This window comes from Myotis yumanensis, unplaced genomic scaffold (assembly GCF_028538775.1).
Source record: "Myotis yumanensis isolate MYYU_CA2020_CCGP unplaced genomic scaffold, mMyoYum1.0.hap1 SCAF_4, whole genome shotgun sequence".
In the NCBI taxonomy this organism is placed as follows: Eukaryota; Metazoa; Chordata; class Mammalia; order Chiroptera; family Vespertilionidae; genus Myotis; species Myotis yumanensis.
The window spans coordinates 16824018-16848801 of record NW_027223755.1 but is presented as its reverse complement, the minus strand read 5'-3'; the positions used below and the strand labels follow the sequence as shown (position 1 = coordinate 16848801).

General features: G+C 43.8%; 1 protein-coding gene across 1 annotated transcript in view; it reads left to right on the top strand.

Annotated features, from left to right (window-relative positions):
- MYO10 (myosin X) overlaps positions 1-24784 on the top strand; it is a 203966-nt gene that overhangs the window by 72830 nt on the left and 106352 nt on the right. Inside the window, exon 3 of the mRNA XM_070411924.1 lies at positions 12135-12293. Coding sequence (XP_070268025.1) covers positions 12135-12293 — 159 coding nt within the window. The remainder of the gene's footprint in view (positions 1-12134; positions 12294-24784) is intronic.

Genomic DNA, 24784 nt, shown 5'->3' with positions numbered 1-24784 from the left:
GCAGCCAGGGAATAAAATGTTGATTTACAACTCGGCCTTTGGAGTTAGGTTTTACATGCAAATGCAAGGTGCTCCTTATATGCTCCTCGCACCAGAGAAGGACAGCTGGTGCTCGTCCCTTTAGCAGACGGTTAGTAAGCCAGTGGTGCCAGACGTGTCAGTAGGCGATAATGTCCCCGAGGTTTTCACGAGATTGGTCCTCCCAGATTGGTCCAGTACAGGGCCGGCAGCATGGCCCTGACTGCAGTAGACATCACTGTTCTGTCTTGCCCTTCCCACTGGCCACCTGGAGCCCCAGATCCTCCTCATGCTGCTCCAGGAAATCAGCCACTTCCCAGCAGGAGCCCAAAGTTTGCCACCCTGGTTCTTAGGAAGAGATGAGAAAGAGATTGCATATATCCGTCTTCTTGGGAGAAGTGTCTGTTCAGGTCCTCTGCCCACTTTTTAATTGGATTGTTTTTGTTGTTGTTGAGTTGTATGTGTTCTTTATATATTTTGGATATTAACCCCTTACACTTGAAACCTATATAATTTTATTATCCAATGTCACGTACAATAATGTCAACCCAGTAAATGTAATAAAGATTTAAGAAGAGGATACAGTATAATGTGGTGATAGGAGAGGTTCTGTGCAAGGTGCGGTGGGAGGGAAAGGCCCTGGCTCAGGCTGGATGTGCTGGCTGAGTCTTGGAAGAGGAATGACCAGGATGAATGAAGGGTGGACCCCAGGAGGGTCTACCACAGTGTGGAAGGGGTAGGAGAGAGGGCAAGAGACAGGGCTGGAGTCAGCTTGATGGGAGAAGCAGCAATGGCCTTCCTGAAAGGCATGGCAGGAAACCACATTAGGGAGATTACTCTTCATCCTGGCAGTGACTGGGAACAAACTGTGAGAATTTCAGTCAGGGCAAGATCAGATTACATCACTAATATAATAACAGGACCCACAGTGGAAATACCTGAGTTGCTTACTCAGCTCCAAGATCTATCTCCCTACCACTCTGTGAGGTATGTGTGTTATTGTTTTCCTGTTCTTGTATATGATGAAGTGGAAGGTGACAGAACTGAGTCATTGGAGCAAGTCAAGGTTGCTTGGCCCATGGGGAGCAGAGTGAGGTTCAAGCTTACTAAGGATGATACTGTTCAGAACTGAGTTGTGTCCCCTTATAGAGCTAGCCAACTCCACTTTGGGAAACACCAGCCAAAGAAACCAGAGATATGTCTCTGAAAATGTCTTTCCCTTCTAAGTTATCAGTGCTAGGAAAATTTGTCATTAAAACTAGTAAAAAAACCAACTTTTTTTTTTAAAGGGAGAGGTGGAGAGGGAGAGAAAAACATTAATGTGAGAGCAAAACATGATTGGCTGCCTCTTGTACACCCCCCTACTGGCAATTGAGCCCACAATCAGGGCATGTGCCCTGACTGGGAATGGAACTGGCGACCTTTTGGTGCATTGGATGACGCCCAACCAACTGAGCCACACTGGCCAAAGCAAAAAAACCCCACCAAAAACAACCAAACTTTTTTAATCATTAAAACTCAAAATTAAATGATTCTTGGACTCCAACTTGAGCGATAGGAATTCATGCCATGGGACACGGGAGGCAGAGATACTAATTAGAAAGCTGTTGTGAGGGTCTGGATGAAAAACGTGAGGAGTGAGCCATGGCTGAGGCAGGAGTGGAGAGGAGATGGAATCCAGGGAGTGTGGGTCATCGAATCAGCAGGACTTGGGAGGTGGATGTGGAGGGACTACAGGCTGATGTTGGTCTCTCACTTGGGAGCTGGTCCTGAAGGTATCATTCCCTGAGAAAGGGATAAGGAAGGATGTAGGCACAGGGTGAGGAGGAGATGTAGTCATCTGGGTTGCTTTTCTTTGAGATGCTTGTGAAACATCAATGCGGTTCAGAATTATAGGAATGGAGGTTCAAGTTCATGCTATAAGGGTCCTGGCTCGTGATTCAGAATAAAGACATCAGAAAGGGGTCCTTAAAATTAGAACAAAGACCAGGACATTAAGACAGGTACTAGGTGTCAAGTGATGTTTGGGCCAAGAATTGGGGTTCCTGGACTTTCACCCCATCCCTGTTTCATCTCTGGGCTGAAATTTCCTATGTATAAGACAAGTGGATTAGAAGAGAAGCCCTTTTGCCTTCTAATAGTTTGCGATTCTTGGTGGAGGTTTAGTATATCAGTTTGATTTGTTTTTGGTTGCTTTTTGAAAATTTTAAAAAATTAAATCAGTTGTTTGTATCCAGATATGTTCATTGATAGCAATATTAATTGGCCCGATTTAGCTTTGTAAGTCTAGAAATGTTGAAAATTTTTAGAAAAGTGTCATAGAAATATATTAAAAAACAAAATTAAAAACATCTACAAACTTGCAGCCCATCATTGGAGTTCTGATATATTTTCTTCCTGTTTTTCCCCCCTCTATATTTGTAGATGTCATTCGTTTTGAGATCATTGTAAACCCACATGCATATGTAAGCAAGAATATAGAAAGATCCCAGGACCCTTTGCCAGTTCCCCCCAGTGATCTTACACAAGATCACAGCCAGGGTGTTGACACTGATACAGTCAAGATATAGAAGCGACCCATCAGCCCCAGGACCCCACATGCTGCCTTTTACAGCCACCTCCACTTTCCCTTTAACCTCTGGCAAACACCTGTGAAGTCTTCCATGCTCTATAATTGTGTCATTGCAAACATGTTATATAAATAGAACCATACTGCATGGAACGTTCCGGGGCCGACTTTTTCAGCTTTTGCGTATTCCAGATAGAGCTGCTATGAACATTTCAGTTTTTGTGCAAATGAGTGTTTTCAATTATCTAGAATGAATGTTCCAAAGTACAGTTGCTAGTGTTTGTGTGCATATGCATGTGCCTGTGCGGGTGCATGCACATGTGTGTATATTTTAAAAAAATAAGCCTAAGATTTTGCATTTTTTTAAAATCTACATAATTATTTTATAAAATACTAAGCATGTGCATAGAATAATTTTATCAGATTTTAGTATAACTTTAATGAAAAAACATTTGTATGGCTTGGTCTTTTCCGGCAGACTGAATTCTTTAACGTGGAAAGACCAGGTCAAGGGCAGTAACCTCTTCCTTTCCTTGGGGACTTGGCCAACGCGGTGGTGTAAGCCACGAGGAAGCTTCTAGAGCTATGTCCTAGCACAGCTGGAACAACAGGGTGACTTCCTTTGGGCAGAATTGCCTGAAAATTTACACATATAATTTTCTTTAGTGAATAAATGTAGTTTTGCATTTTTTTAATCTACATAATTATTTTATAAAATCACAGTTGCTAATGTTCCGTATAAATTCAGATTTGAGGTCTTATTTCCTTTATATGCAAATAGTCTACTGTGTTCTTTAGTGTGTGTGTGTTAGCCATTCCTTCCAACTGTGCCAACTCACTCTCACAGTTAGTTCACTTTTCTCTCTGAAGTTCACCAGGAGGGGTCCGGGCCAGGGTATCTCTAGGCCTTCCTGGTGGAGGCCGTTGCCTGAGCAGGTGAGCTTGCTGCCTTGAGCACTGTTTGTTGCATCGTGTGGCTCTGCATCTCTGACAGCAGACATGCGTCCACAGAGGAACTGCCTAGGTGTGTGGGTCTCTCGGGTTCTCACCCCTGTCCATCTGCCCGCAGACTCTGCAGGGCCATCAGGAAGATTCCTGCTCAGTGGTTAGCACTTACTGCTGGGGGCTCGCCTGCAGAGCCTCATCTTCCCCGGGTTGTGCGTGTCATTGCTTTCCCTGGTGTGTTACTTGTGCGTGTGAAAACAGGGAGAGGCCCTCCATATGGGGGCCACAGTGCTGGTAGCGGTCACCCCAGAGGAGACTCAGACCTTGTTTTCCGGGGGTGTTTCTGGAAAGTTGGTCTCATTGAATTGCGTTTTGTAGTGAGATTTCTTCTTTGTATCTGGTCTCTAGTAAAGCGGTGTGGGTATTACATGTGATATTAGAGTTGTCCGTGACGGTGCAGGTAGAGAATGTCTGCCCCCACTTACCTGCCTACGTGGCGCTCAGCTCCTTCGGGTACACGGGCCCGCACGCTGCCCCAGCACCTGCCACCAAGCACCTGCCTTGTGCAGCCCGGCCTCTGTCTGCTCTTCCCTGGCTGTCCTCCGTCCCATGTGACTAGTTCCCATTGTGCCCTGGCAGTTTCCTCTCTTTCAGCCCCCACCACTTGGTTAGGATTTGCCTGTTTATTTTTCGGATCCCTCAGTGGATGGTAAGCTTTTTGACGGAGGAGTGTTTAATTCATCATTGTATTCCCAGGGTCCCGCTCACAGCATGGCATGGAGGACTGGGGAACTAGAGAGAGTAAATGAAAAATAATGGAATAAATGAGACATTAAACCCAGCACGCTGAGAAAGCAGTGCACTATGTGTCTCCCCTCTACCCTCCCCCGCCCTGCACCCAGCTCTGGGGTTCAGAGGGCCACAGTGTTCTTTCCCATTTGCTCCACTATATGTGCCCAGGGATGTACAGCCAGTAAGTTGGCAGAGCTGGATACAAAGCCCATCTGTAAACTAGTGTCCCTCCAACATGCATGCTTTTCTATTCTCCCAAGGAATTCAGTGCTAGCTGAGCTGTGTGCTGTTGGGCAGGTTTCCTAACCTCTCTGATCTTTTGTGAATTCATCCTTTAAAAAATGAGCAACAGTATTTCCTCCCCACTGCTGATCAAGTGAGGTAATGTAAGCCACGTGCCTGGTGCAGGCAGCCAGCACTCAGTAAGTTCGGTTTTCTCTGCCCAGCCCGCTTCCGCACTGTGGTCTGTGCCCGAATGCTGTGCATGGTGCTGCCCTGGGCATCGGAAACAGTTTAGGGACTTTAATCTCACAAACCAGTATGAGTCTCTGGAAAAGAAGATATCAGTCTTGCTTTATCTGTGTTTTGTAGTCGGTTATCTAACAAACTCACCCAAAGGAGGTCAAAGCAGCAAGAACTTACTTATATCGAGGTCATTTTAACCCCCCGTGCTATGGTTATTAGGATGCTAAGTGTCTGACAAATTGGAGCTGAAAGTACCATTTTCCCCCCATTAGACATGTATAATTTTGCTTTGGATTAGATCCCAATGGAACATTCTAGTGGAGTGTACATTTTCATGCCCCAAATACTTTCTCCAGTCTCCTGCGACAGAGCAACACAATAACAGGCTAGGGCAGATTTTCAGTTAAGTGGTCGGCTTCTTTTAGACTTGTCTTAAGAGCATGGCTTGAGTCGGTGAAGCTTAACACAAGGAAGCTCATCTTTTATTTACATGATTGCTCATTTTAGCCACGTCAGGAGGCAGACGTCTTAACCTTTGTCATGGATCATACTTTAATTTGTGAGTTAAGGCGACAGTAAGCAAATGAAAGAAGGAAAATAAATTGAGAGGCATCCCCAGATATAATGTAGAATTCCAGGGAAAATCGAAACAAGGCCACCCAGATTTGTGCAAAGGGATTAAAATAGAAAAAGAAAGTGTTATGTCAGATAGTTTTCATCAGCACACAAGTGAAGAGATTGCTATGGAATATGAAGAACTAAATGTGCAGCCCTCCCTCTGTCTCAGTCCCTTCTCCCGCACAGCTGGGGTTCAGCCCTTGCCTAAGGAGTGGGAGCTCCCCCATCCATGCCGAGTCTGATTATTTCCTTATAGAATGTTCTGTGTTGTTCCTAGTATTACATCCCTCTCACAGAAATAGCAACTTTTACTGAGCTCTAGTGGTGCCAGTTACTGTGACTTTTATCTACATTATTTTGTTTTCACAATAATCCTCTGAGTTAGGTATTATTATTACCTTTCTTATTTTTCAGATGGGGAAAATTGTGAGCCAGAGGTTATCTTGCTCATTGTCCCTGAGCTGTAGGTAGCATAGAGTTAGGAGAAATGAATCCACCCAGATCTGACTCCAAGACCATGTCTCGGGACCTAGCCAGTGAGGCTCAGTTGGTTGAGCATTGTCCTATGCACCGAAGGGGTGTAGGTTTGATTCCTAGTCAGGGCTCAAGCCCAGGTTGTGAGTTCAGTCCCTGGTTGGGGTGTGAGGCAACTGATGGATGCTCCATTCTCATTATGATGTCTTTCTTTCTCTCCTTTTCCCTCCCTCTCTCTGTAAAATCAATAAAAACTTGAAAAAAATCATTATTCCATTCTGCCTCTCCTTCTATGTTATACCCATTTTCAAGGCCAGGACCATCCAGTGGTTCTGAACTTTCCTAATGCCACGACCCTTTAATACAGTTCCTCATGTTGTGGTGACCCCCAACCATAAAATTATTTTTGTTGCTACTTCATAACTGTAATTTTGCTACTGTTATGAATTGTAATGTAAATATCTGATATGCAGGATGTATTTTCATTGTTCGTGACCCACAGGTTGAGAACCGCTGATTCTGTATTTATTGAGTCTGTATAGTGGGCCAAGGCTGGGCACTGGGGAGCAAGCTCAGCATGCTTCCTGCCCTCATAGAGTAGAGTTTTCAAATTGTGGTTTGCAACTCGTAATAGCGAGGTGTGAAATCAGTTTGAGGGCCACATCCAGCATTTAAGAGAAATAGAATAGAAAGTATTGGGATGCATCAAATATTGTGGTGTGTTTTATTCAACTACTAGTGGCCTGATGCACGAAATTCGTGCAAGAGTAGGCCTTCCTTCCCCCGGCTGCCAACACTGGCTTCCCTCTGGCCACGGGCAGGCACCCGGGACCCGGGCTTCCCTCACAGCCCTGGCTTTATCTGGAAGGTCATCTGGTCTATTAGCATATTTTGCTTTTATTATTATAGATGTATATAGTAGTTTACAGTATAAACATATTTCTTACTGTAGGTTTTGGTGGAAATGAGGTGGTTTTAAACAAATATGATAATAGATCAGATAAGTGATTATAAACTGTCATAATGAGCTAAGAAGACATGTGACAGGTGTCTTCTGAGAGGGTAACATTTGGGCTGAGACCTCAAGGAAGAGAGTAGCAGGATGTCAGTGACCCAGACAGGGGAACAGCAGGTACAAGAGCCCCGGGCCAGGTAGACAAAAGTAGAAATGGTATGGACCATAGCAGCGGTCGCCAACCTTTCAGACCTCACGGACCACCATTGGTCCATGGACCTCCGGTTGGCGACCGCCGGACCATAGTGTCTGACCATAACACAGTACAATTAGAAATACAGAAATGTAAGCAAACACAATGCCTAGTAGTCATCTTCATCATTATTATCATCATAACCATGACCCTTCTTTAGCTGCGTCAAATAAGAAAGACTCAAAAACTAAGTTACATAATATTGTCATTCTGGCCTTTGATTTACCTCTACTCTGTTTACTGTCTTTAGTTGTTTCTGAAAGACTTGTTTTTTGTTTTGTTTTCTTTGTTTATGAAAGGATTTGCTTATAGGCATTGGCTTACTCTCATCATTTTTTTCTAGAATCTATATTGACAGCTGGTTGGTTGGCCTGCTGGGGGATTTCTAAACCAGGGCATCTCAGCCTTGGCACTCTTGACATTTGGGCTGGATAATTCCTGACCTTCACCAATAACTTCCTCCATCCCCCCCAGTTGTGACAACCAAAAATGCCTACAGACATTGCCACATGTTCTGGGGTGGGGGTGAGGTTGGGGGAGGTGACAAAATGGAGGACTTGGAGAACGGCTCTAAGGGAAATTCCAGGCTAACATGAGGCGAAGTCTCCCAGATTGAGAATACCCTCTATTCCATCTGCTCATCAAGAGAGGACATGCTAAGACTGCCCCCTGCCCTCTTTCTCTTCAAGAGAAAAAGTTAGGTTTTATGACTGAGAGTTCCTGATGACTTCAAGAAAGTCTGTATACTAGTATATCACTCCTTCCTATAGAAACTGTTGTGTAAGTATGGTGGGGTTGCCTTGCAATGTGTACTATCCTAAGATTAAAAATAAAAGGGGATTGATAATGGCTCAGCTGTTTTATCTGATTAATTGACTCCATGCCTTTTCCTACAGAAGTGGACCCAGCCTTTGGCAAGCCTACTGTGAGTTGTTTTTCCAATAGTGTTGATTAGTTTCCTTTGTTCTCCACGCTTAACCCAGTCCATCTTGTGACCAGTGGCATTTAATTCTATAACAGGAGCTATTTGTTCTGAGGCCCCATTTTCTCTAAATTGATTTCCTGTCTTTTAATCTTCCCTATTTTGCTCCATTTCGTAACCTCACTACATTTCTCCCAATAAATGCTCACTGAAGTAACTCAGTTTATTCTGAGTTGGGTTTTTTTTTTTAATTAAATATATTTTATTGATTTTTTACAGAGAGAAAGGGAGAGAGATAGAGAGTTAGAAACATCGATGAGAGAGAAACATCGATCAACTGCCTCCTGCACATCTCCCACTGGGGATGTGCCCGCAACTCAGGTACATGCCCTTGACCGGAATCAAACCTGGGACCTTTCAGTCCGCAGGCCGACGCTCTATCCACCGAGCTAAACCGGTTTCGGCCTGAGTTGGGTTTTTAGGGATACATCTTGTTATTGTATGTTGGCAATTGTCTGTTCCTGAAAAAGAATTCCAGTCTTCAAATCTAGAATTTTCCTTTCTGCTATTCTGGGCTAACCTTGTGCAACTAAATACCCTGTTGATTATTGTACATAGAAATGAGTTTTGACCATTCAAAGGGCTCTCCTTAAAAATCCTTGAATAAGAGCCCTAGTTGGTTTGGCTCAGCGGATAGAGCATCGGCCTGCAGACTGAAGGGTTCCAGGTTCAATTCCAGTCAAGGGCACACGCTCGGGTTGCAGGCTTGTTCCCCAGTAGGAGGTGTGCAGGAGGCAGCCAATCAATGATTTTCTCTCATCATCGATGTTTCTATCTCTCCCTCTCCCTCTCTCTTCCTCTCTGATCTCAATAAAATATATATTTAAAAAATCCTTGAATAAGATTGCTGGTCTTATCAACCCATTGAAATCTTTGAAAATTCAATCATGTGGGGCAAAAGTAAGTTTATATGTGTGAGCATGCAAATCTTAGGGTTTTTTCTTGTGTTATTATTTTCCATACAAATAACTGGGTATGCCTCACTCTGTATGCATTAGCATCCTGAATTCAGGGGGCTAGTTTTATCCCTTACTTACGAAGGGTTTCTACTTTGATATTATTATCCTACTAGTGAGGCTGTCCCAAAATACCTAATATAAAGTAACCTCTCCTGGTACTTAGTCTCCTAAGCTTCATGATGTCTTCATAGATATTCCTCACCATCTGTGATGCTATACACTTGCTTGTATGTTTGGGTTTTCCCTCCTTTTCCTTATTGGAATGTAAGCTATATTCCCAATGCTTAGAACACACCAGGAAATATTTGCTTGAATGAATGAATTTTCTTAATTAATTTATCAGACACTTATTTAGTACCTTTGATGTGCCAGACATCATTCTAAGATCTTTACAAATATTAACCCATTTCCAAGTGGATGGTTATCCTTGCCTTTCCTTCTCAAATACATTTTCTCTACTATTCCCCTTTTCTTTGAAATAATCATTGTTTTGAGCAGCTGCACTCCTGTATCTTAGCAGAATGTTTCTTTTTCTGTTCATAGCCTCTTGTTTATGTAACTGTTTTCTTCCATCATCATGTCCTCTCCCTGAGGTCATGAGGGTTGTTCTAGGTCTCCTGATTGCCCCTCTCCTGGAATGGGCACAGCTCAGTTGTGTACCGGTGTGTTCCTGAGAATATCTAAGGAAACCAGTGTAGAAGGTGGAGAACTCTATTTACAGATCATGGCCATTTTTTTCAGTGGCCATGTGACCAGCTCTGAGCGGCTGACTTGTGCTCACAAATGGTCTTGCTGCTCCCAGCACATTAAAAAACAATGCAATGTTTACATAGGTCATAAATACTTAATCACTGTTCATATATATTTTAGTGTCTAAGTGTTGTACCGTGTGTATTATTTCCCCAAAAAAGCAGAATCGACAGAAATACAGACAACAATTTTAATATTCTAAATTATTTCTGTCCTCAAATTCTGGGATTCTCCATCTACCCAGACAATTCGTGGAAAAAGTTGTTTGTTTTCATGTTGGGCAGGACTTGCTGGTGGTGAGCTTGCAGGAGGTAGTTTTGCTGGCTTTAGTGGCGTGTCTTGGTTCCTACGAGAAAGATTTTTCTGGGGAACTTGAGTAACCTGTCTGCCAGTTGTGTTGGCAGGAGCTTTGAGCAAACAGAGTGAGGAGAGACCTTCCCGGGAGTACTGGGAGCAGAGAGAGGACGACGCATGGGGCTTCTGTGCGCCCAACCCACCAGACGTTGCCTGGCCCCGCCAAGTTCTGCTTCTGCGCCCACCCTCATAGTCACTTCCGATGGAAGACCAAGAAACCTGCCCAGTGGTGGTGGTTCTGGCAAACCTGCCTGGATTGACATCATGGGCATGTAGAAAGCTGGGGAAGGCAGAGGGTTCCAGCTGTTGCTTCTGGGATTTTCCATGTTGCCCTAACATAACTACCTGTACTTCTCGCCTACATCTCTCTGTTTAACTTTCTTCCATGGTATTTATGAGTTAAAATGCAAGCGTGGGTGTCCTGAGTGTTTCCACACTCTTGAATGTTCCTGTGCATTTTTCTTACCACCTTGTTAGCCTGGCAAACTCCACCCGGAGCGTCCTCCCAGGGCCCCAGGCCTGCCCCAGCCTGCGGGTGCTCACGTGGCAGGGTTGGCCACCTCGCCAGGGGTGGGGCTCCTGGGAGGGGTGCATCTCCTGGTGGGTGTCCCAGCACAGGAAACAGCTGGGGAGAGTGGCTGGTCCTCAGAAGGCGAGCAGGGTGTCTGCCCTGGCCTCGAGTAGTGTCTCAGGACTGGTTTTCAACAGCTCTTGTGGTTCACATGGAAGAAATGCCACTGCTGAAGTTTTAATTTTTCTCTAGAAAAAGAAAACATGCCATTTTCCGAGGCTTCTGAAAACCATCGAATTGGTACTTTTGCTTTTTTTGGTGTGTCATTCTCTTTTGCAATAACATACCATTTGTTGCCATGTAGGCAACTGGTCAATATTCAAAAACAGAATCCCCCAGTCATAAAGCTCTGCAAATATTCCAGAAAGCTGTTCGGTGTGTGTATGTGCACACGTGAGAATGGTTGTGTATTTTCATGTCTTTTAGGTTCTTGCTTATTTTTGGTTTGTTTTTTTTTTTTTTGCATCTTGGAGTTCTTGTTTTGAGGACGAACGTAATAAAAGTGTGAAGTGAATACATATGGAGTAGACACCATAATTAAATGATGTCACTACATGAGTTTGCATGTAAAGCTGGACAGGCTTGGTCAACAGATGGAGCTGACTTAAAATGGTTAACCTGAAACCAAATCAGTTGTGAGAAAGGAGTTCTGAGTAGGTTTGAGAAATCCATGCACATTCGGAAACCAGTCTGACAGTATCAGAGTTGTCTCGAGTACATGCTAAAAAGCTGGTGTCCAGCACTCACCCATGGGCATTTGGGACTTTCAGGAAGACAGGCTGTCAAGCAAACAATCCGATTTTATTTTAAATCTGAGAGGGGATTTGTTTTGCCTAAAGGTCACATGAATGCTATGCTAGTATATCCCAATAGTGAGGGGAGAGCGTCCAGGGATATTTTTCAAACATTCCTGTGCAAATGTATTCCAATCTTTGAACAAATCTGTAGACATACAGTGAGTTTACGTACCACTTAAATGGAAGAATGTTATTATGAAGCTTTGAAATATATGATCCCGTGTGAAACATTATGCAGTGAAACCAAACTGCTTTCTAAAAGCTTGGTTAGCCAGTTTCTTAACTGATTTAGATCAGTTGGAGAAACAGGCGGAGAAGTGAACTCTAAGGTTATAATTTTTGTGGTTTCCGAAGAATGGTTAGCCCCGAACTAATGTCTCTTAAGATCATCTAACAGCAACTGTCAAGATAATTTCTTCCCTTAAAAAGAGATGGGTGGCACCAAAAAAAAAAAATAAAAATAAATAAATAAATAAATAAATAAAAAAGTTCTCTGCAGTTTGTTTTTTATTGGCCAATTCAGGATCTTGTTGCGGAAATGTGTATTGTTTGTATGGTACGTTCAGGAAACTTCTAGAAACTCTTTGCTGCTGATAACTAAACAATTGAATTTATCCCACTCCCTCTTTCAGGTATTCACATACAAGCAGAGCACAATTACACACCAGAAGGTGACTGCCATGCACCCCATGAACGAGGAGGGCGTGGAGGACATGGCCACCTTGACGGAGCTGCACGGGGGCTCCATCATGCACAACCTACACCAGCGATATAAGAGAGACCAGATTTACGTAAGTGCCCTCTAAAAGTCCCTCAGGTTTGACTGTCTTTTCTTCCTTTTTTAATTTTCAATTACGGTTGACATTCAATATTACACAAGTTTCAGGTGTACAGCATAGTGGTTAGACATTTCTATAACTTATAAAGTGATGCCCCCAGTAAATCTAGTAGTAGTTTTCAAAATTATTGTTTTCAAAGAGTACTTCCTGTCTTTTGAGAATCCCTAGTTAAGGTAAGTAAAACTATGTGTTCAAATGTTTTGCCAAATTAGAAATGTGGCTCAATAAATCATGTTCTCTGTGTTTATTGCCTTGATTTCATTAGAGGGATTACTTAAATTGAAGGGTAATTTGACCTTTCTTCTCCTGAATGTGTTCTGTTTGTAAGTGTTCTGCTGTATAAAGAAGCCAGGAGGAGTGGTTTGACTTCCTCAATTAAGGGTTGGGAAAATGTGGATTTGCAAAGCAATGTACCTGAGCTTACGCTTTTATGATTTCCTTTTTTTTTTTTCTGGCTCTGGATCCCACCCAGGGATATATTTGGATTCAAGGGAAACCATCTACTTTACTTGTGGGATCTGTTTTGAATGGATACATGTCCTTAAGAAGCAGACATGCACATGTTTCTCTCAATGTTTATGAAATGTGACTATTTCTGTATTATAAAGTAATATTTAAAACTCCTATAATAACCATCTTTTACATTTAAGTACATATATATTATGTTATCCGTCAAGATAGAATGGCCTGCAGATTTTATCCATTTTTTATCTGCCTGTTTGCAGGTTTTTACAGTAGACTGGGGCAACTGCTTATATATGTGTGTGTGTTTTCCAATCAAGTTCAAATTCATATAGCTTTTAATAAAACATCTTAATATTGTGACAACACTTCATCTTTGAATAATTTTCGTTCTTTTGGAGTTACACTGAACTTGGCTAATATATCTGTGATTATGATGAAGGGTAATGTCAGCTTTTAGAACAGCTAGTAGGTACTAACTGATACTTGAGGCACACTTAGGAATTAGGGTCCTCCAATTTTTCTACATTAGACCAGGAGAGAAGAGTTGGGAAAGAGGAGGAATGAGAGATTTGGGGGTATGGGGCTTCATTTTATTCATCTTTTTAGCAAGCATGTTTATTTGCCTTCTCTTTGCATTGGGAAAGTGTCATTTTTGCCAGATCGACCTAATGTTTGCCAAATGTTTTCAAACAGCCCTGTCTAGAGAAATTTCATCATGTTGTAGTCCTCTGATGTGCTGAGTTTGCTTACACTAAGTCTTCAGATTTAAAATGTTTTCCATATGTTCTTCAGACAAGGTAACGTTCATACATGTCTATGTAAAAGTGGCCGTGTATTCTGTGTCTTGCATGTGCTGGCGGGACACACATTTATTCCTCTGCTTCCATCTCAGAAATCTCGTGGGCAATAGTGAATGCCCTCTCCCCTGGGAACGCTCAGGCACGGGTGTCCGAGTTCCCATGTACTGCACTGTGTTTTTAGCATTAAGTATCCGACAATTCCATGTAGCTACTTGTTTACATAGCACGTTCTTTCCTCAGTTTGTCAAGGACTTACTTATTTTGTCTTTCTGGAGCCAAGGGCATTGCCAGGCACCTGGTGGTTGTGCAATAAATGTTTGTATAATAAATGTCATACATATCAGAAAGAACCAGTTCTGGTTGGTAATGAAATGTGAAGCTAGGTTGAAATAGTTTTTATTGGTGTATGTCTCTTGTAGGTGAGTACTTCAGAACTCGTCTCTTTTCATGTAAGTCCTTACTCTACATTTAATAGTCAAGCACAAGTAAGTCAATTAGGAGGCGAAAAATACTGCCCAATGGATTTATTTATTTATTTATTTATTTATTTTTAAAATATATTTTAACTGATTTCAGAGAGGAAGGGAGAAGGAGAGAGAGAGAGAGAAACATCAATGATGAGAGAGAATTATTGATCGGCTGCCTTCTGCACACCCCACAATGGAGATCGAACCCACAACCCCGGCATGTGCCCTGACTGGGAATCGAACCATGACCTCCTGGTGCGTAGGTCAACACTCAACCACTGAACCAAGCCGGCCAGGCTCTAAAGTGCTTTTATCCATTTGTTCACTGCTATGTGATCCAAACCCAGATGACCCCCTAGGGCCGGAGATTGCAGGGATCTAAAACACAGACAGAGATAAGCACAAGAGAATATCTCAGGAATGGACTCAGAAGTATGCCATGTGATGCTACCTTAAAGTCAGAATAACCTGCATTATAGTTGGAATGAACTTGAAATTACTGTTCCTTTTTTTATTTTTTTACCTGGCTGCTCCCCTATCAGACCTCATCTTTTTAAATTTTATTTTTTGTTTACCTCCCTCCATTCATTCACAAGCTCATCTCAGAAGACTTACGTCCTTCCACCTTTGGACAATAACTGCTTTTAGAGACTGTAAAGTAGTTACAAGAGGACAGTTGCCCAAGATTCAGAATTTTTAAAAAACGGGGCATGTGTATTTTGTGGCCAATAGCTTCACTCTAATTTGGTTATGAGACGAAACCATTCCTCATTGATCTAACATGCTGAAGAGATCATCTGAGGGGGAGGAAGATGGGTGTCCAGTTGTCCCATCAAAGGAAACAGCATTATTCTAGCAGCATCCATCTCTTCCACTGTTAGAGATCTGAGGTTACATGATATACTCTATGCTCATAACTGATGTGGCTGAGAACTGGTATTGAATTTATAGCATCAGCAGAACAGAAAATGTGATGTCTCTTAGGCATGTCAACAAAGGAATGACCTGTTCTTATTCTACTGAGAATGGAAATTGGAAGTCAAACATCCTTTGTATTCCCAAATAGGGTCTCAAACATTTTGTGATTTCCATTTAAATTGTCAGGAGGCTTGGAGCTATTAGTTAATCTGTCTTCCAATACACTGTTTAACATACCACTGAATAAATGATGCACGTTGTCAATGGATGAGTGATCAACTAATACCTCTGCTAGTCATTGATTTATTTTTCTTCAATAAAGTTGCATAAACCAGTGAGTTAGCTGCTGGATTAATCAGCATGGGAAACACTCTTTTGTAAATGCAAAGCTGTTTTTGTATATACTGTTGGGACTTGCTTCATTGTTTGACATCAAATGATGATGTAAAGTTCAAAAGAGTGAATATTTTGCCATGTTCAGTTAAAAGTGCATGGTCTGTGCACAGGTTGACACATTGATTGGCCTGATTTATGCAGAATTAATAAGCTAGTCACATAGTGTGGCTGGCTTTCGTGTGCTGCGCATGATACTGGCAACCCTGGAGTTCATAGATGGACTGGGGACCCAGCAGTTTTAAACGTGTGTATGGAGTTTACAAAACTTATTTTCCAGGTGCAACCCCTATCTAACTAAATTTTTTCTTCATCTTGTACACTTGACAGGTAAAGACCCTATAACATGGTAGTAATAGTGGGTTTAAATGGACAAAATAAAGTACTGTTTGGTGTGGGAGTTGTTGTGAGGCTGTATTGAAGTGACTTAACTATGTGGGATATTGAGTATCCATTGAAATGGGTTTGTTCAGCCATTTACATTAATGAGCATTTAAATTCAACAGATATTTCAGGTGACTTAACATGAATGAATAAAAATCAATGCTATTGGAAAAATAATAAATTGCCCAAATGAACCCTGTGGTTAGGATCTTGTTTTTGTTGTTTTTTTTTTTTTTTTCCTGAAGTGAAGATCTTTTTCCTCTCCTTTGAGGGGCAAAACACATGATCTTTGCACATCCAATTTGCAGGTCGACTCAGTTAATTTTGCCTATATGCCTTCCTTGTGAGACTTGGATAATTAGATTAGTATCCATAAAGCAACCACCATGATTTTTCTATCATTGCTGATGCTGTTGGCAGTGGGTGCCTACCGTCAGGTGCCCCCTGTGAGAAAAGCACGGCTTTTCCGCCTTCTATCCCAACTCTGAGAGATGTCCGTCTGTATAGGGTGTCCCAAAATTCACGCAAGATTTGCAATTTAATTGAATTGCAAATCTTGCGTGAATTTTGGGACACCCTATACATTTAAAGGAGGGAAAAGATGGCTTGACTTACAACATAGGTGAGAGCTAGCCTTTCTGGAGGCTCTGGGGGAGGACCCACTTCCTGCTCGTTCCTGGTGCTGGCAGAGTTCACTTGGGACTGAGGTCCTCGCTTTCTTGCTGGCTGGCAGCTGAGGGCTGGCCCAGGTTCTAGAGGCCCCCCCTTCCTGGAACTCCAGGTTCCTCCTGCTTAAGGCTCCACCATGTCAGCCTTTCCCATCCCCCTGGTGACTTCCCAGGCGAGAGCCCAGCTCAGCACTTCAGCTCCCTACCTGCGAACCCATCCCAAACTTCCACCTTGAATCTCTTGCCTCTGGGCTTCCTGACATGGAGGCTTGCCCCCTGATGGTCTCATCCCTTCGAGGGTCCCACCCTCCTCTGTCCCTTCCTACCACTGAGGAGACCTGGTGAAGGCAGTCTCCCTCTGTAAGTTCCTGGAGACTCAGGGAGTGGAAGGACAGGGTGTGTGTTTGTGGTACAAGGAGGTAATAGGTGGGCGAGGAAGCCCGAGGTGGGTGTGAAAAGCCCTATGGAGCAGGGGCCGTCATGACACTACGGAGAGTTGCTTAGAAGGAAAGGCTAATGAGACACCACGCATGAAGATGCAGATGAGAGTGAATTTGGTGCGATGGCCTCACTACATTGGGAGGTTCTTTGCTTATGGACTCTGGTGTTTGGTTGGGAACGCTGAGATGTATGTAGTCAGGCTGGGTCTGGGAACCCCGAAGCAGTGGTTCTTAAGCAGGTGATGCTGCCCCTGGGGACATTGGCGGTATCTGGAAGCATTGTTGGTTGTCATAGCTAAGGAAGAGAATGCTGATGGTATTTGGTAGGTGGAGGCCAGGGATGCTGCTAAAGGTCCCACAGTGCACAGGACAGCCCCACGACCAAGAGTCACCGGGTCCAAGACGTCAGAAGGGCCGAGGTGGAGAAACCCTGGCTTCCTTAAAGCTAGTCAGCAAAGTCTGGGCTCAGTGTCGTACAGACTGTGCCGTCTTTGCTAAAGGTTAATGAAGAGAGAATCTACCAGAGAACAATTTTTAAAAGAGCTGATAAGGAAGTGATGTGAGATGAGAGAGTCAATCAGCTCAGAGAGTTGCAGTAATTCAAGGGTGAGGAGCTGAGGGTTTTAGACGAGGGTCTACATGGTAGTGAGCAAGACAAGAACAGATAGGAGGAGTCGGGGGAGGTGAAGGAGACAGGATTAGCTTTAATGACACCCCTCATCAAGCCCCTGAAAACCTGGCACCGTTGGTCCGGGCAGCCAGGGGAGGGGAGGTGGGTTTTGGATGCCTGATGTACTGTAGTTTCTGGAGCCTTGGTCTCTGAAGCCTGGACCATTTCAAATTGTTATGCACCCAGGATCTAAACACAGTGTTGACAAGAGTAGATGAGGTTTCTTTTGTCTTGAAGGTGAGCGCTGTGTCCAGAGCGGAGGGACTGCCATACAAGGCCCGTGGTATGGCTGCTCCATTTCCCTCCGAATGAAAGAGAAGCCCATTCTCTCCAGGAAAGGGTTTGTCATGCTCTGGGTCAATTGCACGGAGACTCCTGTCCCAGCCCTGAAGGAATGGCCCAAAACCACATCAGGGAGAGAGCTGCGGGGAGCTTGGGGTGCGCCTGCAATTAGGGGGCAGGAGACGGCTCCGAGGAAGCTGTGCTGTTCCACCCAGCCCTTCGGTTAGTTTGTTGGTCTTGTTGAACAAACAGTGCAGAGATCAGAATCAAACCAGCCCGTTTAACGACGTGGGCTGTGTCTAAGGATAAATGCTCATGTCAGCACAAAGATTCTTCACAGCTAACGTATTTTTAGGTGTTTCAAAAATACTCTTCTTTGGTTAGGTGGCGTTCCAGACGGAATCTGTAAATGTATTTGATGTTGTTCCTGCATTAACTTTGAAGCCTGTTTCTGTCAAGCCAAAGGTGTTAGCATTTCTAAAAGGCAGCAACCAGCCCTAGCCGGCTTGGCTCAGTGGATAGAGTGTCGGCCTGCAAACCAAAGGGTTCCGGGTTCGATTTCAGTTACAGGCTCTTCCCCGGCCCATGCCCTAGTGCCCTGGCTGGGGTGCGTGCAGGAGGCAACCAATCAACATGTTTTTCTCTGTCTTTTCTTCTTTCTTCCACTCTCTCTAAAAGATCAATGGAAAAATATCCTTATGTAAGGATAAACAAAACAAAACAAAAATAAATAAAATGCAGCAACCAGTTAAAGACCCACTGATTGCAGGAGGCAGGTGGACTGAGGCGTTATACCCGACACCATGCCATGGAGGGTACCGTTTGGGACATGTGAATTGAAATCTGCATTTCATTTCCTTGAGTTGAGTTTTCCCAAAGTAGACTTTTTTTTTTTTTTTTTTTTTTTGGCTTGTTTCTTTTCCTTTCCAAAGCCAGTGTCGAGTAACAGCCGCCTCTCACGGATTCGGGATGGCCCGTTGGTGGGATGAGGAGTAGGCCTGGCATGTGTCTTGTACCGGGAACAGCTGAGTCCAGTGTGGTTTGTCCGGGTTTTTTTCACATGAAATCAAGAACTGGTGTTGCCAAAAGATGATTGTAACCATCTGTCTGACTGGGGATGTATTTTTAAACTTTACCAACCGTTTATGCTTTGAGTGGCCACTTCCACGTCAGCACATTGATGGTGGCAATTACAAACCTTGTTTTCCTGATTTTTTTTCTTCTTCCCTGCCTCTCTTTGGGGTCAGATTCCTTTCAGCAAGGAAGGGATTTTAGTCTGAAACCGCTCGAATTAAATCTAAATGTCACCTCTAAATGTAAGAGCTTGACTTCAGTAACAACTCAACTTACCTGTTGTGATCTAGTTTTCAGCGGCCTTGAATGCTTCATGGTTTTTTTTAAATTGTTTAAAAATGTTTTTAATTGTTTAATTGACAGTGATGGCGAACAGTTTTGTTATGTAGAAGGTAGTGGCTTAGAGCACTAGAACACATTTACAGTATGAGTTTATCAGGTAGGTAGGTGGTCAGATCTCAGGCTCCCAGTATATCTACACCAATTCAGCCCTGCCTCTGTGTCAGGGTGTGTGCTGGGCCCCGGGGGTGCATATTACTCTTCTTCAAGGTAGTTGCTTCTTGAAAGATTGGATAAATGAAGGAATACTGCCCCTCCAGGGCCTCCCAGTTTATTGGCGAAGACAGACACAGCACATCATTGACAAATAGCGTGGGGGTAACAATACATGTGGCAAAAGTACTTACTAGGAACACAGAATGGGCTTTGGAAGGAGAGGGTGAGGACGGGGTCAGGAAGTGATTCCAGCCCAGGCACCAGTTGGGCCGAGTCTTGGAGCATTCACTGGGGAATTTGGTCCGGAGGAGGGTGGCTCATTCCTCGCAGAAGGTCAGCGTGTACAGAGGCATGAAATCGTGTGATGTTAACCATTTGTCCAACTGCAGGACATTGAAGATGCGGAGATGAAGGTTGCATGTGGCGGGCCGACAAGGTGGTTGGGAGCAGGTGAGGAAGGGCTCTGTGTGCAAGGTAGTGACCTTGGATTTATTTTTGAAGGCTGCAGGGAACAACTTTACACTTGAGTTCTGGGGAAACTCATCTGGCTACAGGGTGATGGGTGAGTGCAGGAGAGGGGTGGGTCTAGGAGGAGAGGGGACCAGCCAACCAGATGGGAAATGATGGGGTTCTGGCCCAATCCTGGGAGAGCTTTGAAGTCAGAAGATACCGAGAGGTAGAATCTTAAATGATTGAGTCTGGGGGGCAGGCAGGCTGAGTTTGTGCAGGATGATACTTAGATTTCTAGGTTAACCATTCTGGTGCCATTTGTCATGCATGAGGTGACCGTGAAGAAACAGGTGTTTGGGAAAGATCAGCCGTGTCCTTGCTACGTGTGAGCAAAGGGGCATCTGAGTGAAGATGTCCAGTGGGCCATTGAGTAGACACACCTGTCATTTAAAACAGAAGCTGCATTCTGGATAAACATTCCGGGAGTAATTCACTGCCATGTTTAACGGAGATGATGGAGAGAGAAGGAAAGAGGAGAATGGTGAGTGGCTAACGACTCCGCTTCTTAGCAATTCTTCCCTTTGGAAAGTGTGCCATGCATCCAGCTCTCAAAACTCCATGACGAAAAGCAGTTGTGGTTTTATTTTCATTAACAGGAACAATCGTAGATAACTTCGATTTATGTCACCGTTTTATGGAGCCATCGTGTGGGATGACGGGATGTGTTGTTATTACTGATCAGAATCTTTGGCCCGGAGGGGTGTCCCAGGGGAGGCAGGCCCCAGGCTGAGGACTTCCAGCTTCTGACTTGGCCACACCTTGCCGTCCTGTCATTGGCTCCTGTGTTGGAGAAGCCACTTCCCAACAGTAGCAGGACTGCTCCCTGTCTCCAAACAGCTCTGCGGCTGAGGCTCTGGGCACTTTGCTTTCTTGGTTGTAGTTGATGTGTGTGTGTGTGTGTGTGTGTGTGTGTGTGTGTATCTAGGGTCGGAGAGCAAGTATCATACCCTTATTATGTCTTTTGAAAACCTTGAATTGGTAGATGTCGAATTGAAGAAATATAGTGAGTTCCTCCCAACAGTTTGAAGCAATGTGTGCCCCAGCTGTTCCAGATTATTAAAATGGGCAAGGATTTGAGTTTTTTGGTGAGTTATGTGGAACTTTTCTGAGTCTGAGTAGAAAAAAAGTTTTATGTGTTTCAAAATAGAATGTACTTTCTATTTCTGGAAAGCTGTTAGAAGGACCAGGCTATTGGTTTGTGCGGAATTTGGATTCTAGTAGGAGGGCACCCGTACTCAGTCCCACCTCATGTTGCATGTGCCTAGAATCTTAACTACCGGATGTTATCAAGGCCCTTTTTAGAGCAGTAATATTACATTTTTATAGAGTGATAAATGGTACAAGCAACAAACGTCGCCTCATAGCTCTCAGAGTTTTGTACTACATTTTCTCGTTGCTTCCCTGGGTACTTAATTTTCTACTGGGCCCTTCTCCTGCCCCTCCATTCCCCAGCCGCCATTTTTACTTTTTGTTAACTATTGAACTTCCCTTATTCAATGAATCTGTTCTTTATTTAGGGACAAAATCACTCATGCAACGTGGTATATTTAAGGTAGTGGGGAAAATAAGATGTCTTGTCTGGGCAGTGATTATTGTTGCTGATGGACCTCTGAGATTTCACCCAATGTCTTTCTTTGGATAAAGGATTAGGAACTATTGCTATTGTTGCCATGTTACTTTACACTTGTGTCTAGGGAGGTTCACAAGTGCTGTTTGGTGTGCACATGGGCACAAGCAATACAAACTCAATGAGTCCTTAAAGACCCTCAGGGAACTGAAGCCCCCCCCCCCCCCCATAACTGCAATGAGAATAACAGAGTAGGACATGGGGTGTCCTATCACCTTCTTGGAGCCACTCAGACTCCCTTCTCGAATATTCCTGTGGTTGACCCTGAGAATCATGGGAGCGATGAAGAGTTTTAAGCAGGAGAGTTTCGTCCACAGATGTTCTTTGTCAAGTGTGGAGCTTGGATTGAGCATACATGGGACATCAGCGAAGAAGGAGGCGTTTATGGAAATCTAAGCAAGTGAGGTCAGGGCGGTGGAGAGGGAGGGAAAGGGAAATGTTCTAGAATTTACTGAACACGAAGCTTACAGGACGTGGAGACTTTGGCTACTGACGATGAGACTGGCAGCCTCTGGGGTGATTCCCATTCTGTATGTGGGTGGGTGGTGAAGGGGGTTACGCAGACCCGCAGCGTGACAGCAGTGGCTGGCGCTGTGACTGCAGGGCAGTGCTTACCATCCTCTGCCCATTTGTCACCTGCCAGAGGAGGTGGAACAGCGCTTCTGCCCTGCCCACTCCTCCAGGCTGCCTTGGAGCCAGTGAGGACTTGTGATGATGTCATGACGCAGACAATATCGTCCTCTGTGCCCCACGTTTATAAATGTCAGGTAAAGTTGTTTTGGAAACATGTAGACTTAGTTGTCATTTAAAATCGGTGACAAGCCTTTTGAGAAATGCCTTAGATCATTAGTGAGAAGGTGAAATTGTAAACCTTTAGCCTTCATGTTTTTAAGAGCCTAATTTACTCCAGTACTAGGTGAAGTTTCTTGCAGTGGAGAGGCCTTTTAAACTCTAAATGAGGCAAGATTTTCTATAATCTTAAAAAAATCAAAAATCGGGTTCTCTCCATACCAGCCAGACACGCATTTAACACATTCTTTGCTTTCTCTCCTTTTTTTATAATAAGAGATTTCAGATTATTGCATTTGGTTCATAGTCTGTTGTTTGCTGTCGGGTACATGTTGTTTGCTTATGGTACATGGGAGTCCATTTGTTGGATTTACTGTCAACCACAGCACGCATATTTATTACTTGAACTCTAAAGAGACCATTCCATCCCTGAAAACCTAAATGCCTCTGTTCTCTCCCTTACTAACCGGACTGTGATTGTCACCAGAGCATGTTGCTTTCTCAGTTTGGGTTGACATCTGAAGATGTGTACTCTCACACTTTTTATGAAGGTTAAGGAACACGATGCATCTTGTTATTTCTGGATTTGTGAACTTGTGTGTCTGGCTTCTTTAATTGGACAGTGCTTTCAAGGCTCATCTGCATGGCAGCAGGTATCAGGTAGCAAGTACTTCGGTCTTTTTGTGGTGAATATTCCATTGTGTGGATATTCCACATCTTGTTTACCCATCTCTCTGATGATTGACATTTGGGTTGTGTCCACGTTTAGGCGATCATGAATAATGCTGCTGTGTCTTTATTAAAGTACCTGTTTTTAATCCTTTTGGGCATATACCTAGGAGAGGAATCATTGGGTCATATGGTAATATCCCTTTTATGTTTTTAACCTTTTTTGGTTCAATATATTTCCAAAACACATTACAGACCCCCTTCCATTTGAGAACAGTTATATGGAACGTAGATCCTTTGCTTGATGTTCCTGGCAGTCACCATGAATAGAAATGATTACAAATTGCTATAATATGGTACAGATGCTGTTCGGATGTTTCCTGCTTTCTGTCTAGTGTTTCCTGCGTTCCTCCTGCTCTGCTGCATTGCCCAGCCTTGCCGGTGAATGAGAGAGGGCTCTGCATTAGGTCGCCAGGGTTCAGCTCTCACTCTGCCACTTACTGGCTGTGTGACCGTCCATGGAATTTTCTCTCCATGCCTCAGTTTCCTCATTGGAAAAACAGGGATAGTAATACATTGAACTTCACAGGGTTATTGTGAGTGTTAAAGGGGTCAGGCCCTCTGTATGAGTCTGCTCCGGCTGCCGTAAAGAAATATAACTGACGTGGTGGCTTAAACAACAGAAGTTGATATTATCACAGTTCTGGAGGCTAGAAGTCCAAGATTGAGGTATCTGGCGGGGTTGATTTCTTCCCAGGGCTCTCTCCTCAGCTTGCTGTGTCCTCCTCTGGCCTTTATCTGTGCACACACATCCCTGATGCCTCTCTGTGTATCCAAATCTCTTTTCTTACAAGAACACCAGTCAGATTGGATGAGTGCCCACCCTAATGGTTAACTTCAACATCTCTATAAGGCTGTGTTTCTACATACAGTATAGTCATATTCTAAGGTGGTGGGAATTTAGGGCTTTAATATATGAATGGGGGGCACAGTTCAGCCCATTGCCCCCCTAAAGCCCTTGGCACAGCGCATGCGTGTCATAAAAGCCGGCTGGTGGCCCTGCCGCCTCCCCTTCTCATTTGGCTTCTTCAGTTGTGTCTGAGACTGGAAACCAGACAACCACACTTTGGTAGCATTTGCAGAAGTGCAAGCGAATGCTTATGTCCATACGGAGGGGGCATGAGGTGTTCCGGTTTCATAGCTCAGTGGCCTGTCTTGGCTGCTCTGAAGATTTAGCTTAATGTCTGGCCTGGCTTTGGTTCCAGAAAGGTCCACCTGTCCGTCTGCTCAGTTCCAGGTGAGTGACAGGCACTCAGGAGCCGTTGAGATTACTGACTACCTAGGATTTTCAAACGGTCTTGTTACTTTTTACACAGTGAGGTTCAATACACACACCATCAAATTTACCATTTTGATTATTTTCAGTATACAGTTCAGTGCCTTAAATACATTTGCATTGTAGGGGTGATCTTTGTAAGTTATATAAATATCTAATCATGGGGCTGTACATCTGAAGCTAGCATAATATTGTATGTCAACTGTAATTTAAAAAATTTTTAAAAATGCATTTGAAATGTTATGCAACCATAACCACTATCTATTTCTAGAATGCTCTTATCATCCCAAACAGAAACTCTGTACCCATTAAACCGTAACTCTCCATCCCTCCTCCCCCAACCCCTCTGCCTCTCTCGTTCTTTCTTCAACCCTGCATTCATAGCAGCCACCTGAGAGGGCAGGGTCATGATGAGGACAGGGTTAGGAGGGCATGGGGACAGGGATTTGGGCCTGG